The sequence below is a fragment of the Platalea leucorodia genome, assembly GCF_965183815.1.
Source record: "Platalea leucorodia genome assembly, chromosome: 3".
In the NCBI taxonomy this organism is placed as follows: Eukaryota; Metazoa; Chordata; class Aves; order Pelecaniformes; family Threskiornithidae; genus Platalea; species Platalea leucorodia.
Window position 1 is genome coordinate 68,140,712 of NC_138825.1, and position 17,055 is coordinate 68,157,766.

At 38.3% G+C, this 17,055-nt stretch overlaps 1 protein-coding gene across 2 annotated transcripts in view; it reads left to right on the forward strand.

Moving 5' to 3' along the window:
• The window catches only part of PTPRK (protein tyrosine phosphatase receptor type K), a gene marked incomplete at both ends in the record, with an annotated part of 415,598 nt that overhangs the window by 174,460 nt on the left and 224,083 nt on the right, over nt 1-17,055 (forward strand). For both annotated transcript variants that reach the window (XM_082305949.1, XM_082305950.1), the window contains 2 exons: nt 13,931-14,012; nt 15,894-16,009. In XM_082305949.1, coding sequence (XP_082162075.1) covers nt 13,931-14,012; nt 15,894-16,009 — 198 coding nt within the window. The remainder of the gene's footprint in view (nt 1-13,930; nt 14,013-15,893; nt 16,010-17,055) is intronic.

The window sequence follows — 17,055 nt, forward strand, 5'->3', positions numbered from 1 at the left end:
TGGTTGTTAAAGTTGTGGTTTAATGTTGGGAATTTCTTGTGGCCTGTGGTGAGTGTAACAGATGATCTGCAAACCTTTGTGAACTGAATGTGATGATAATTGCCTGTGAGTGTAGAAGCCTGAATCAGGTGAGGAGGGAATCACCAGTTCAATCACAATCCCTAATTTACTCCCACTTAAGAATTGCTTTTGTCATCTTTTATAAAATACCCTGTAAGTGAAAAGCGCCATGTTGAACACAATGCAGCATGCAGTGATACAGATATAACTGGATCCACTGGTGGGACAGTGCCCCCGACCCCCTGTTGTAAGGAAGGGCAGCTTAAATACAGGTTTTGACTTTCCTGTAATTGCCAGTGGCACATTCGTTAATAACTTACAATGGCTTACAATAATGAACAATGAACCTTGAGAGCAGAGACTGTAAAATGTGTTTGTTTTGGGATTGAAGTTTATCTTCAGAAGGTTACTAGTAAGGACGTCCTTCTCTCTTATCTGCTTATTGTAGATAAAAATTGTAATTTTATGAGGTGAAAGGTTAGTATTCATCTATGCAAGCTTTTTCTGCCATTTGATAATCCATCTGTTATAAAATTGTTTTATAGGAATGTTAAAAATACATGTCTCAAATTAAAAGAAGCTATGGTAAAACATTTGTTCTGCTAGCTATAAAACCTAAGCTGTTTCAAGAATAGTAACTGCTTGGTGCTTCATAGCTATTTTTCTGAACAATTTAAAGAAAAGTTGGTGCTTTATCCTGAAAAAGTTCAAAGGATGCGAGTATGAATGGTTCTTGGTTATTTCTGTCTTTCAAGAGACAATATTACTTCTGGTAGTGAGAGTTTTTGCCTTCCTCTTTCTGTGGAGAAAAATGATAAATTTATGTACAGTACCAGAGACCATAAGCATTACTCATTTTGGTAGCCAAAATCGCTGAAACAGCTTACGAGGTACACCTATAGAAGAAACAAAGAATGTCTGCTCAGTATTAATCTTCCACGCTTCAAAAATGAAACCGGATTTGTTTCAGAAAGGAGAGACCCTTTTCTCTTGAATTTAGGATTCATCATTCCTTTGTTTGACTTTTCATGTTAGTTTGTTTGCTCAAAGGCCAGTCGATGTAGCAGATGTCTTTGCAGACTGATCAATAGAGGGAAGGTAGAAGGGAAAAGGACTAATAAGATTTTAATAGGTATATTCAAGGTAAGGTTTTTAAGGGGGACAGAGGAAGTTCTTTGCCCCCAAGTCTCTGTCTTGCTGATTTTTATCTTCCTGTGATGTGCCTGACTTGACTTGTCAGTAACTTGTCTTATCCGCTCTGATCCAGTTTCATTTGTTCAGCTCCTTAATAGCATCTGGCTTTTTCATACTTCTCCCTGCAAACTGAGAATATGAAGTGAATAGCTATAGTTTTCTGCTCCAAACAAATGGAAGAAACTACAAAGATTCTGTATTTAATTATTATTAATGATATAATGCCTGAAAGCTCTAAAAATATCACAGAAAAATATATTTGGAAAATCCCTTCTGAGTTAATATAACATATTGGCCTTGGCCAATGGTGGGGTAAACTAGACCTGTATCATTCCTGACTGATGTTTATCTTATTGATTTCACAGATGGATTTCACAGCCATTACTTTTGATGCTTCATCATCTTTACTACCCGTTTCTGATGTAGAAGTACTTCGAAAAAGAAATATTTCACTGTCACTATCTCAAATGCAAGTTTCTGCTTTAACTGGGAAATTAAGAAATTAATCTGACTTGTCTGGTTTCATTAAGCAAGGCATGTGATATTATACATAACCAAGTAATAGCGACAGTTTAAATTGTTTCAACGTTACTGGTCTCATGTTTTCAGAAGTAGGAAGGTAATTTTCAGAGAGACTTGTTGAAATAGAATCTGAGTATCTGGAGGTCTGGCATATCTGGTATATCTAGAGACCTTTTCAAGGTGTTTCTCTTTGTAGCCTCACTAAGTAGTCTCGCTGAAGGCAAAAGCACCAAAATTTGGTCCCAAGTGTACACCCTAGACATAACATGTATGAGGATGTCAGTTAATGTACTTTGAAAGATTCAGTTAGTGATTCTATTTTTCTGTTTCTTTGGTGGTGTGTTTTGGTTTTTTTTTTTCTTTCTTACTTTACATAAATATCTTAAATTTAAAGAGAAAAAAGCTGTGGATACCATTGTGTATCTACAGAGATGTATTCTGATTTCTTTAAAACGAATATTATTTTGTGCAGACAGAAGCACAAGTTGGTTTAAGCTCTTTCTTCTTCAGGTTCTCATATTTTCAATGCATTATGCTCTTGAGAACCACCTTGTTCTTTTGCTTTTTTGTTCGAAAATGTGAATTTGATAGACTTCATTGTCACTTTGCCAACCATGAGCAATTTATTTCTTTCAATTGTGGTAGGAACAGAATCGAACCAGTTATTAGGTGCGGCTTGGGGTTGTTCTTCTATCCTAACCCTATATGGGAATTATGCCACTTACGCTAAAGTGAAGGTGTTGCCTGTCAAACTGATTTGTGTAAAACTGCTATGGAGCAATGAATTAATGTGGCCATGGTTAACAGAATTTAGCTTGCATTCTGTTGCTTCACTGTGACAAAAGCCATTTTGTACTTTATTTCTTTGCTGTAATATGCTTCTAGAGAACTTACTTATGCTGCCTTCTCCATGCAAGTGTCCCACCTGTAACTTATGGTCTTAGGATTATCCTTCATATATATATATATATATGTTTTATATGTTTCTTGGGTCTGTAGTCATTAATGATAAACAAACGGTCATCACAGAAAATGCAATAACGACCTCTCTCTTAAACTGCTGGTTCATGAAACCAAAATGCAGAAAAGCTTTGGGGTGCAAAAAACAAGCAAGAAAGTATCAAAAAGAGCATAGAAGATATCAGCTAGCTCCATAACCCAGGGCAGCAGGATCCCTTAGGCCTGGATTCTCACATGAATTAACACAAGAGGTTTTGGGCTTTCAGTTTAAAAAAATCTTCCTTATTATGGCTGTTCAGATGTCAGCATTTGGCAACCAAGTCTCATTCTACAAGTGCAGAAGGTAGGGCAAGATTGTCTGAGGTATATTGCACTGTCCCATGAGTCTCTCCTTCTCCATGGACTTCAGCTGTTAAATTTGAGAGGTTATGGATAACACTTGTTGTGGCTAAAAATGGTTGCTGGAGAATCTCTCATAGCTCAAAACTTTTATTTGTTGATTGATTATGTTATGTTTTTACTAGGTTCTAGCGGAAGGGGATAGCAAGCCTTTCTGGGTTAGGTAGTCCAGGTGACTTACACAAATAGTGCTCCCATCATCCCACAAATGATTCATAGGCAGGAATTATGCTAAACAAGCAGGTGTTAGTCAGAGGCTGGCATTCTGGGAAAATACGTCTAGCAGGTATTAATATTTGTAAGACGCATACATGAATATTTTCAATTCACACTTTCTAAAGAGAAAGGGGTTATATGCAGTCCAAACTACATTGAATGTCTCAAGAAATATCATCTACACTGAACATTAGCCCTTCTATTTAATATCAGTGAAATCAAATTATTTTTGGGGTCAACAGTTTCACAAAATCACAGAATGGTTGAGGTTGGAAGGCACCTCTGAGGGTTGTCTGGTCCAACCCCCTTGCTCAGGCAGGGCCACCTAGAGCCAGTTGCCCAGCTGAGTCCAGACAGCTTCTGAATGTCTCCAAGGGTGGAGATGTCACAACCTCCCTGGGCAACCTGTGCCAGTGCTTGGCCACCCTCACAGTAAAAAAGTGTTTCCTGATGTTCAGAGGGAATGTCCCGTGTTTCAGTTTGTGCCCATTGCCTCTTGTCCTGTCACTGGGCAGCACTGAAAAGAGCCTGGCTCTGTCCTCTTTGCACCCTCCCTTCAGGTATTTATACACATTGATGAGATCTCCGCCGAGCCTTCTGTTCTCCAGGCTGAGCAGTCCCAGCTCTCTCAGCCTTTCCTCATGTAAGGGATGTTCCATTCTCTTCATCACTTTGGCTTTTCACTGGACTCTCTCCAGTATGTCCATCTCTTTTGTACATAGGAGCCCAGATCTGGACCCAGCTCTCCAGGTGTGGCCTCACCAGTGCTGAGTAGAGGGGAAGGATCACCTCCCTCAACCCACTGGCACCACTTTGTCTTATGCAGCCCAGATTACCGTTAGTCACCTTTGCCACAGGGGCATGTTGCTGGCTTATATTCAACTTGGTGTTCACCAGGACCCCCAGGTCCTTCTCTGCCAAGCTGCTTTCCAGATGGGTGGCCCCCAGCATATACTGGTCCTCAGGCACTTCTTCCTTGCTCCAGACTTCCCTCTTGATCTCTGGGTCCTTGGATTTCAGAAGGTCGATCTTACTAGCAAAGAGGTGATGAAGGCAATCAGTACTTAAGTCTTGTCTGTGTCCTGTGTCACCAGGGCCCTTGTCCCATTCTGCAGCAGGCCAACATTTTCCCTAGGCTTCCTTTTGCTACTTACATACTTACAGAAGTCCTTCTTGTTGCCCTTGGCATTCCTTGCCAGATTCAACTCTGCCAGATTCAGTTCAGCTTAGTGGATGTTGTGCAAGACAAGACTGAAAGAAAGGAAATGTTTGATGTCGTACCTCCTGTGTCATTAGACATAAGCTGTTTGTACAGATGGCTGTCATTTTCTGTGTTTGTCCAGCACCAACATGTTGTGATGAATGCAAAAATACAGTGGATAAAATAAGAAGATATACAGAATTTGCGGATAGAATATTGCTGTTGTATCTTGAAGTACATTTTGGAGAGAACATGTCAGAATAATTTCCTACACAAACAATGCTAGTTTCAGTATTAATGTAGGCAGGTGCTGATGCAATGAATATCTCTGCAGTACTGTTTGACATAACCTGTCCATTGCTTTGAGTGAGCTGCTTTTTCATTTATTATTTTTTTCTTCCCTTGGCAGTATGTGATCTGTGTTTATTAAATATCTGTTAAACTGTATCTATTAAACTGCTCTCCACTTGTATTAGAACGTATTTTGTCCTAACTTTCCTGAGTTAAGATGTGCTGGCGTTATTCTGCACTCGGTTCATGGTGACACAGAGTAGGAGATACAGCGCATTTTTGCCTTTTTTTTGGTGTTTGCTTCCTTCCTGATGCTAGCAACTGTCATAATTTAGGATAACTGGATGTCTTTGGCCACTGAATTCTGCTGTTCTTCAAGCAGGCTGAGTATGAACACTTTGGAAGGAGTGGCAGAGGGTGATAGCTTCAGTTAGGTGAGTTTTATTATGGAGGAGCTGAAAAGATAAAGGGAGAGGAAAGGAAGCAAGGTACCTGTCAGCACCTTGACTGGTGATTGCTAGAATTAAAAAGTGGTTTTGAATAGCACCTTGGTCTGGAGCAAGCAAATGCATGCATCTGGATTTGACTTTTTGCATAGGTGCTTTAAATTGTTTTGGTTGCTGTTCTGAAAATAAGCAATTTTAGATAATTTTTCTCTGATATGGACTGGAAAAAGTTGTTCTAGAAAGCATTGTGTAGGATGCAACATGAATCTATGAATTTTGTTGGCTGGTTTCAGTCTGTCTGGTTGGCCTGTTTTTTGCAGTTCTTCATAGACTAATTCTATGAAGTTGTGTTTTTGGTTTTTTTTTTTTTTTTTTTTTTTTTTTTTTTTAATTGAATATGGAAAAGATCCTGTGGTTGGGAAACTGAGAATTTTATTTATCTATACAGTATTCATGCAGATATTGCTTCAAGGGATAATGGTTATGATTACTGAGTGTGTTCAAATGTGTCAGTAATTTGACTGGGAATACATATGGTTTGAGATGGAGCATATTTTAAGAAAAAAAATTCCCCACATGGTAGGGAATTCCCAAGGGTCACTGACAGTCAAAAAGGACTGACCTCTGCTCTAGGTTTAGAAAAGCATGGTGGCATCATGCCAGACTTGTACTGCTACATTTCTAGCTACCCATGTTCAAAAGGACTGCTTCTGTCCACCTGGAAAGTATTTTCTTAAAGTTTTGATTTATCAAAAAAATAAGCAAAGTATTAAGTATTTCATATTGATTCTCAGCTTGTCTCTTACTGCTACTGTCCCAGTTTCACCCTTCAAATGTCATGATTTACAATGCTATCAAGGCTTTTGCTTCCCATGGTTAAAAGTCATGCTTTTGCATGCAGTGTTATTATTATTTTTAAATCTCAATCATTTTAGAACTTTCACCCTTAAACAAATGTTTTGGTTTGTTGAAGATCTTGTGTTTACAGACTATGTAAGGATGTTTTTTCTTCAACTTCTTCAGTCAGTCAAGAGCAGGGTGGGTTTTTGTAAGACTGTAAGTATTCCCAGATGATAAACTACTGCTGCCCTAAAGCCAGAGCAGCTGTAACTCTTCTGTGTCTGATGCTTCATCCAGACATTTTCTAGGCATGAGCCTAGAAACATTTGGCATAAGCAACTTAAAAGAAGTAAGCACAGATAAGTGCAAGGATGTGAGTTTTTTCCTGGTGTTCCTAACACAGGGGTCTCCAGGATCACTGAGTCTGGTCTCTAGCTTCCCCTGCATCAGATAACTGTGTCATACAAGCCCTTCCAAGGGTTTATTCGTGTTCCAAGGGTTTATTCGTGTTATTATGTGTTTTCCTGCAGCATATATGTTGTTTGTGGAGGTAAACTAACTCTCCTCATTTTTAAATTGTGTAGCTCACCTAAAGCTCACCTAGAGTTCTTGCTTACATGTAAAGAGACAATTTTAGACTTGGGGCTTTTTTTTTTTTTTTTTTTCCCCTCCTTCTTTCCTTCCCCTCTGGGATTGAGTGGTGGAGCTAGCTCATTTACAACTACTAGATTCTCTGAAGGATCACCCTTTGGGACCCTCGATAGGCATGTTTTCTGGGTGGTTCCTCACCAGAGAGCGTGAAGTGAGATGAATCTTGGGAGTACAGACTTCCCCATGTTGAGTCGACCTTAAGTACAAATTTGGGGATGAGAGGAGGTGTGTATGTCAAGGTTCCCTGTGGGTGACTCTGAGATGGTCGAATAATCTGTGAGCTGACCAGTTCTGCTAAGAATGCTAATGAGAAGATAGCCTTAACTCCTTTGGTTTTCAGAAGGTGTTTTATTGAGGAAAAAAGAAGTAATAGGGTGTTAGCTGACTTGGCAGAATTGGGATCCCAAAGTTTTCACTCAAGTGTTTGATTTGCTGTGCTGGAAATTCTCCTGGGCCCTGTCAGCAGCAAAGGCAGCCTCACAGCATTACTTAAGCATTCAAATGGAAGTAATTAGTTTTCATGATTTCTAAATTACTTCAGCAAAATTATCTATAACTTTCACAAGGGAAATGCTTTTTATTATGTCAACAACATTGTTATATGTTAGGTAAAAATTTGTTTAGTTGTCCCTTTCTTTCAGCTAGCTTCCATTAAGTATTTCTTTTGTAACATGGTGCTGTTTTCATGTTTATATTAATTTTTAGCTTCTTGGTAATTAAACTTTGCTTTAGTATTTTCAAATGCCTTTAACTGCAAAAACATTGGATGGAACTAGAAGCTTGTCAGTGAATAGGATTCGTTAGCATTTTATCTTATGTATAACTGGTCTTGCTGTTCATGGCTTTTCATCTGCAGAAAGTTATTTTACTACAAAACAAACTTGCTCTTATGTGCTGTTTAATCTTAACCAACTCTAGTATAAGTACTAGGTTCACATATATCTGGAGTCACTCTACTGTGCTTTTACAAAAATTAAAATTAATCAGTGAGGGAGATGTGTATGAAGTAGAAAAAAATCATATTCAAATGTTTTCTTTTTATATTCTTATGAAAGACTTTAAGGCTGTATATCTGGTGAGGTTAATATAACTCATCTGGTGATGCTCTTTTGGTTCTAAGTAATTTATTCTTCATTTGTTTTATTCACAAGTTGAATAGAAATGATGTGGGAGGTGCCAAAAATAGATCAAAATGCACACCGTCAGAATTATGCATAGGGGAACAGGGAGGCAGCGAGGAAAGAGCACAAAGTTTCGAGTAATTCTGGACTGTACTTGAAGGTTTTTTGTTGTTGGTGGGTTTTTGGGGGGGTTTGTTTTGTTGTTTTTTGGGGTGTGGGTTGGTTTTGTGGGGTTTTTTTGTTTGTGTTTTTTTTTTTTTTTTTTACTGTGATTTATCACAGATCTGATACCTTCTGTTTGCTTACAGCTGTCTAATACACCTTTCCACCAAGCATTAGAATTGATCTATTTACAAGTTTGATTTCAGATAATTAAGCTAGTAGAAGCCTTCCTATAGCTGAACAAAAGTGTGTTGCAAGTTGAATGCTCTGTGGAAACTACAAGATGTAACTATTTCTCTCCTCCCCGCCCCCCAGTTCCATCTCAAATTCCTTTTCAGCTCTCTCTAATGATGCGTATTAGAGACTATCAGGAAAATATAGTCAATGAAACACTACATTTCTGTTGTGACTAAACCTTTTAATGCACACATTTATCTAATTGATGTATGGACGTTTGCTTCATGTATGTGGTGGTCTGACAGGACTGCTGTCAGAACTGTGGGAGAGTCTCACCTTCTTCAGTACTGCGAGTAGTCAGAACCAGTCAAGCGGAGGAAGGACAAGGAAGGTCTCAAACTGTACTGAAAAAACCCGGCTTGGTGATGGTGGTGTATAGTTTACAAGAAAACAGCTTTTACAAAACCTAGGGAGAATTATGTTCTAAGGTTAAGCTTTGGGCTACAAAGTTGTTCTCCCTCTTTCCTGACTGCATTTTGTACTTAATTGACTAGGTATGTTTTGGGAATGCTTATTTTGATCAGTGCCTCAAATGAGCTAATAATGACAATACGTAAATTTTTGGATCCTGACAGGAGTTAAAAATTCGGTGAGGCCAGTCCTTAAGATGTATATTTTGTATATTCCTGCAAGTGCAGGCTTAGTCTTCATGGTGATTACAGGATGCAATGTTACGGCTGTGTAGGAACGGGAAGGTTTGAGTATTTCTTAAGCATTGCACTTCAGCAACTAAATCCCTTTAGGAGTCTCTGCTGTAATAATGACTACATTTTCCATTGCATTCAAATACTGTTGAGTATTTAAGTTGTTCACAAACATTTATTTCTGGAATAATATTAGGTGAAGAGTGATTGTCATCATCTGCATTTTAGAGCTTGGATGCAAAAACAAGTATGTGCTATTTTGCAGTGCCTGACACAAAACAAGTAGAATTTTTTTTTCTCTTTTTTGCTGTATGTTGCACGTCATACACTTAATTTTCAACCTTGGAGCCCTTTCTAGGGGTCAGCAAGTGTATAGATAAGGGTGATCTGATTGATACAGGTTAGTTAGGTTTCCAAAAGGTTTTTGACCACGTCCTTCTACAAAAGCTTGTAGTGAAGCTAAGCTGCCATTCTATGAGAAGAAAGATACTTGCGTAGATAGATAATTGTTTAAGAGGAAAAAGAGAAGGTAGGAATAAATTGTCAATATGCCCAGAAGTAGTCACCAAGGCATCCTGTAGAGATTTGTGCCTTTCAACAAGTTCATAAGGGACCAGAGTGTGGGCCAGAGAACAGTGCGGAGTCAAAAGTTTGTAGGTGAACGCAAGGAATAGCAAGGACAATATGTGGAATAGCAAGGACACTGTGATTGTGAGAACCTGTAAAAGGACCATCAGACTATCACCAACTGTGAGTGATTGGGCAATAAAATGGCAGGCACATTTTAGTGTAGATAAAGAGATATAAAATAATGCACACTGCATAAAATCCTTATTTCACATACGGAACGATGGACTCAGAGCTTGCCATTGGCACTCTGCAGCAAGATCGTAGGGGTTCATAAAAATGTCAGCTTAGAGCCCAGTGATGGTCAAAAAAAGCAAATGAAGTGTTAAGAATGGTTAAGGAAATTCAGTATAAATTAGATAATGATATTACACTGTTGTATAAATTATGACTCACCCACATCTTGATTACTGTGTGCCAGCTCTGCTCTCGTCATCTTCAAAGAATATAGCGCAGTTAGAAAGAGCTTTAGAGAAGAATGAGGAGGATAATCAAAGAGAAGGCAATGATTTCTGTACGAGATTGACTGAATAATCTGGGACTCTTCAAATTTGAGACAAAATTACTTGGGGACGTATAATAGAGATCTACAAAGTTGTGAATAATGTAGCAGGATGATTGGGATCAGTTTGTCACTGATTTGGGTCATTAAAGGAAACCAGGTACAAAACAAACAAATGGAAATGGCTTTTAATACTGTGAGTAGTAAACCCATGGATTTTCCCAAATGATACTGTGTTCGCTAAAAGTTTGCATGGTCTTAGGAGGAAAATGGACCAATATATGGAGAAGAGATGCATTAGGGATGGCTACCTATGTAGGAGCGTGTCTAGTTCAGGGAGTTCTGACACTGTATCTTCATTTGCATCTGAATGCAGGCACTTCATAAACAAGGACATGCCATTTTATTTGGAGAAGTAAGTAACTATTTGAGTATCACCTTGGAACTGTGTAGAAAATTCAGGGATCAAATGTAATTCCCTCGAGCAGCATTTGAATTACCTGAGCTGTTCAGCATTTCCCATTCTCATTCATTGCGGTGACGGTGGTACAAGCGAGACAGGATAGCTCTCTCCACAGCCCTGCTCTCTGCAAGCCCGATTCATCCCCCCGAAAATAGTCTCTCCTCTCCATTAAAGGAAGCGAGCAGCTCTCAGAAGTGCGCTAGATGAGCATGCAATTAAATTGTAGTAAGTGGAAAGACATTCATAGTTGCACAGGCAACTAATGTTTTCTGGCTAGAGTGATAATCTGAATTATTTTTCAGCTAAAATGAAAGTCTTTAAGCCATTCTTTCTAGGACTGTACACTGAACAGCAGTGCAGACTAAGTGCAGGATTCGCTCCCAAAGCACTGGTGTCTTATTAGGATAAACCTTTTCTGGTGACAGGAATAGTCTGTTTTTTCTCAAGTAGTGTGTGCATATGTGAGGAAAAGAACTGCCTCAGGTTCTGGTCTGACTTGTCAGCATTTTAAATTGCTGTTTTCGTCTATATATGCAATTCCCTTTTTCCATTTCCCATTTTAAATGTGAACAGGTGTTATCAAATTAAAGCCTGATAAGAATTTTTTTTTAACTGAGCTGCATCTTTTGCTATACAGTGTCTATAGTTATGAATGTTTCATAGCTGTATTTATACCAATTATGAATGTAAATAAAAAATAATGTAGCACTGTATATATGAAACCTCAGCTCTCTAATATCTCTGTCTTTTTAATCACTTTATTTTTCCTTTACTTACCTCATAAACATTACTCCCTATAACATTTTGTAGGCTTCTTGCATTTCTCTATTTCTTCATGTTTTCTGTTTTGTTGTGTTGGTTACTTTTTTGTTCTCATGGATCTCCATGTTTTAATCTTACTCTTTTCTGTGAGCTTCTCTTTTTTTTTGATACCTTCCTACTCTTGGAGGGTAGGGATATATTAAATTAATCTGGAAGAGGTAGAAAAAACAAATTCATTCCCACCTCTGTCCCAAGAAAGGTAACTTTCTTCCATCTGCCCCCAGTGTAGGAAGGTATTAACGTACAGGAGAAGGACACACTTACGTGAGGCCAAGCTTCCCTGGGAACTGGATCTAAGTTACTTCCAAATGAATTAATAACAACCCAGTTCAGAGTGAGGTGCAAATTTAGTCTAGTTCTTAACACTGATGCTCAAATTTCTTAACTGGACTTTGAGAAACAAAGTGCTTTTGGAGTTTGTGTATGTGATGGAACTGTATTGTGTTGTAAAGAAATTGGTCTGTCAGGAGGGCTTTAAATATGATGTTTATTTCTTATTGAGTTGTTTGTCTTCTGCACCATACAACCATTTAAAAAAAGAAAAAAACCAAGGAGTAATCCAAGTTATTAAAGAATTGAACATATTCATGTTGATGTTCCTTACTGGGAACAAGTGCCAGCTCTCTGAAGATGCCTGAGGAGCTGATGGACACTGTCAAATAGTGCACTGGTCAGAGAGGTCACTGGACAAAGGTGTGAAAGTAGGATCCCCAGATACTAAAATCCATTCCATCAAGCTCTTCTTGGCCAAGGCAGGAGGAGGAGGCAGAGAATGAACTGGTTTCTGCAACTTAATTGCATTGAGGTGCAAATAAAATTAAAAGAAAAAAACAAAACAAAACAAAACCAAAACAAAAAACCAAACAAACAAAAAAAAAACCAAAAAGAAAGCAGAGAGAAGTGCAGCTAGAACCTCAGCAAGAACTTCTGGAGAAGTTGGAAGAGGGATTGTAGCCCGGTGCTGTCAAAGTATACGTCCCCCACAGGTTTTGTCTTTCTGCAGTCAAAGCACAAGTTGGAGGATCCTGTGAACCACATCATGAATGTGCCCATATCCACCTTTCCTTGGAAGTTTTCCTTATTTTTGCCCTTTTAAGGTTGTGGAATTAGTTCTGAGTATAAACAAGCCACCTGTGGTCCCTGCCTCCTTTGGTGGGAAGATAAATTGCACTTCATGTCTGGGTAGGATGTAAGGGTGAGGAAATGTAGCGAGTGGAGCATAAGCACACAGAAGTGTTCCTGATGCAGTGTTCAGAGCCAAGTTGCATAAATGCCAAGTATGTTGCCAAAGAAGGTAGGTTTTGTGAATGAAAGGTCCAAAAGGAGCTCTGGAGGTAGATGGGAGCTGCTTGCTCGCAGGACGCCCTTGAGGCTGAAGAGTGCAGCAGTCATTACTTCCTAGCAAGGTGCCATGTTGATCCCCCAGTAAGAAGACCTGAGAAAGGTGCTTGATGGGGACAGCATTCTCCCGCTCACCTGCAGGGTACGTTGGGTTGTTAATCCATTGCGTTTGCTGCTCCCTTACGTTGTCCCCAAGAATGAGAGATGTAAACTGCTTGAAAAGATTATGCATAGAGCAGCTGACTCGCTTGCTCTAAGCCTGTCTTGTGCAGAACACCCCGACAGATACTTATTTTGGGCAATCACGACTGCAAGTTCATATCATATCACTTCATTCAGTCGTTAGTGGTGTGCTTCCCTCTCTCATATCTTCCTTTTAGTTTAGACATTCATGCTTCATTGGTTGTTTTTTTTTTTTTTTTTTTTTCCCTCCCATCTAATTATTTTCCTTTTACTTTCACCATATTCTACTTTTTTTCTTTTATTCATCCATACAAGGAGGCATGAATCTTGACAATAAATTTGTTCTGGTCAGTTGGCGTTGTTTTGCTGCATCTGAAGTAAAAGACAGCTTTGTGCTCTGGGGCCGCCCAAGAGCAATTCTTTGTTGTTACTGCCGTTTGGGGTGGGACAAGAAGTTGGATGTGAAGACAATCTCTTTTCTTTCGCGCACAGCAATTTCCCCATTGCCTTGCAAGAATGAAGAATGAAGTTAACGACTACTGCATAAATCTCATGCTACAGCTGTTCTTTTCGTTGCCACTGGGGAGTGCTGCACTATTTCTGTGCTGCTGCCTGTTTTCCTGTGCAGTTACACTGCAGAAGGTTACGGGAGACTGTGGACTATATTGTGACCCCCGACAAGAATATAAATTTTGTTAAAATTGGTTGATCAGTTGTGCACTGTGATGTCGAACCTGTCTGAAAGTAATGGCATTTTTTCAGAATTGAATCATGTTTATACATTTAGCAGAGTGAAAGCCGTATGCCATTAATTGAGGTAATAAACATGCTTTTCTGGTGTGCCATAAGCAGCAAATCCAAAGGAAGTCATGTATATGAATGGTATGGAACTGCAATACATTGAGTAATAAATATTCCATTCAGTCGTCAAACCTTGTAGGAACTTCAACTAAATGAAAAAGGCAATGTGTCTTATATCTACACGCTTGCCACTGTGGGAATTCTGTGGAAATGAGTGTTGTAAACATTTTTTCTTTCATTTTGACAGGTAATATTTGAAGCTGAAGTCTCAGATGGGAGAAATGGCTACATTGCCATTGATGACATCCAGGTTCTGAGTTACCCTTGTGGTAAGTAATGATTAAGAGCTGCATTTTTCTCTGTCTTTTCAGGACATATTTGATATTGCTGTAGACTGCTGAGTTTTCATCACTTGATCACTGATGTGCTTCGTTCTTTCAACAGTATTTTTGTTGCAGGTTCCAAGGGAAAATGTAGTCTTGCAGTAGTGATTTACCTGGGTATAATCTTTTGTCTGCCAGAAGTAAAGTATACAGGAATACAAAAGGAGAAATTATTCAGTGTCTTTTTAGCCATACCATAGTTGGTGTGCATAATCGAAATGGGTTTTGATGTTAATGTGTATACTCACTGATTAAAGAAAACTGAATTGGCAGATGCATGTGGGAGGTTTATCGGATTTCATGCCCTTGTTCTTTTCCTTTTTTTTTCTTTTTTTTTTCCCCCCAAATGGACACAATAGATTTTTTTTTTTTTTTTTTTTTTTTTAAATAAAAAAGGCTTCTGGCCATTGAACTACTGAAGAATTGGATTTTGTTATTTTGTTTTTGTGGACAGACTTCAGGCTTTTATGTTTGCCTTTCCCTGCTTAATCCTGGGGAAGAATTACACATGTGCAAACACAAGTTGCAATAATGAGAATATTCTACAAATAAAAAGTTGTGACGAAGAAATTATTACTGTGCATTTCTGTCACTTGTTCTCCCATTATTTTGGTAATTTGGTTCTGTTTAATTCTTCTGATCTTCTCCTAGATATCCCCTTTCTAAAATGTGATTTCATAGTGAGGTACCTTATGGCTGATAATTTAATTGCTTTCTGAAATGATCAAGATACAACAACCCCCTCCCCCAAATTTGCAAAACAATGCCAAATAAAGTTGCAATGGCAACCTGACATTTTGTTTTGTTCTACCCCAAACCTGGTAAGACCATAGCTCTCAGGGGCTACCAAACTTACAGGATATTTGAGCGAGTTACCTCTTTACATTTCAGCCAGCCCAGCTATCTGATGTCTGTACTCAGCAAAGCTCTGCTCAGATTCAGTATCTGACTTTCATTTTTTTTCTTCTGGCTTTTTTTTTTTTTTTTTTTTTTCCTTTGTGTGTGTGTTTTTTTTTAAGTGCCAAAACAAAAGGCACTTGGTTACAGCCATGATGGCAGATTATCAGCATGATACAGTATTCAGATAAGCTCTTTTTTGTTACTGATGTTTAAAGCCTGTTTGTTCCAATTTGCTGTTTTTTCCGGTGTGTTGGTTTTTTTTAGTAAGCACAAAGAAATAACAGTTCAGCTACTGTTTTTGTTAGTAGTTCTTGAGAAAGGGATGGGTGAGCACTGTGTAATGTACCCATTCCTCAAATGTGTCTGTTGGCTTTCTTATGTCTAATAAATCCTTCAGGTGGTTGTGCCACTGAGCTTTCCTAGGGGCTTTGTCAGTGTGGGAAATAGATTTGTCAGCTCCTGAAATACTGTGTTCAGTGGCACAAATGATTTCATTTAATAAAACAACAGAGCTCTGAGTTACACTGCAAATAATCTGAATAGTATCTCTATTTGCCTGATCAGTATCCTGCTAATTGTTTTTTTCTCAGTATGATGGGTTTCATACAATTGAAAGTCTTTGGGATAATTTTTGTAAAGTGCTGCTGACACTTTGGCATTTGATCTCCTTCTCTTGGCTTTGATTTTTAAAAGACATTCTTATAACTCATGTGTAACATGAAGTTAGTAGAATCACCAGGGGAGAAGGGAGAGGACTGAAAGCACTCTTTCTTCTTGAACAGAGATGAAAAAAATAATTTTCTCTCTTCTGTTTCTGTTTTTTAGCCAAAGGTTGTTACAATATGCATCTTCAGGGAGACAGTAGCGTTGCTGGCACCTTTTTTAGCAATAAACGTTATTTGTAATTTTTGTTTTCCTCCTCTGCAGATAAATCTCCACATTTCTTGAGGCTGGGGGATGTAGAGGTCAATGCGGGGCAGAACGCTACATTTCAATGCATTGCTACGGGGAGAGATGCAGTGAATAACAAGTTATGGCTCCAGGTAAGGCCAACTCATGCAAGTCTGTTTGGCTAGAGGACGAGCTGCTTTCTGGAGGTGAAATATTTACATTCCTAAGCCTTTTTTTCTTCTGCATGTAAAATATTTAGTTTAAATACAGTTTTATCTCTGTTAAATGGAGAAACTTGTAATCAATTTTGTAATGTTAAAAAGCTTGGATTAAAAATTAGAACAACTGGTGTGGACAGTGGAGGAAGGTTGGTCTTTAAGGCATTGTGGGCCTTCTCTCCTTGTAAATCATCTCCTCTGTATCAAAATTTATTGTCATTAAATGCAGATAATTGGTGTTGAGATCTAGTAAAACACAGATGTAACACAGCTGTCATAAATTTTGAGGATTATTTTATCATATAAATTACAACTAATTCTTTGTCCAAGCAAGTGGCTGGAGGGTTGTGGCTGTACTTCTGTGTGCCCATCAGTTTTACTCAGCAGCATATTTAATGGGGCAACATAAAAGGACTGTCACGTCTCCTTTTTCTCTGTCTCCGTAACAGGAGGGACTTCAACTTTTATCTGTGTGTAATTGTGAGTAGTACGTATGTTAGAATCTAAGAGATGACTAAAACCAGAAAATAGCCCTTCTCACTAAAAAACAAGAAAAAAGAAGAAACGAATACTACCATCCCCCCATAACAACCGCTTTGCTTTGTGGTGTGGGGATGGGGTTACTTATTGTTAAGACCACCGGTTAAGTAGAAAGATGGCAAAGTTTCACAGTTGCTCCTTAAAAAACTAAATTTTGCCACTTAATAAGAATTTAAAAATCACCTTAGTTGTATGTGTACCTTTCTTTGTATACTTTAGTTTATACATAAATGTTAAGCACTAACACTCCTTTAGAATGGTTTCTAAATATGCCCTTTAAAACTTTATTTTTTAAAAATGTGTATTTCTGTATATTTTCAGAACTGTAAAGTATATACTTTTGGGAAACGTACTTCGAAATGATCTATAATCAGAACTTTGAAATATCTATTTTTTGGCAAGCGTTATACTTTGAAATGAACTATAATCAGTTACTTCAA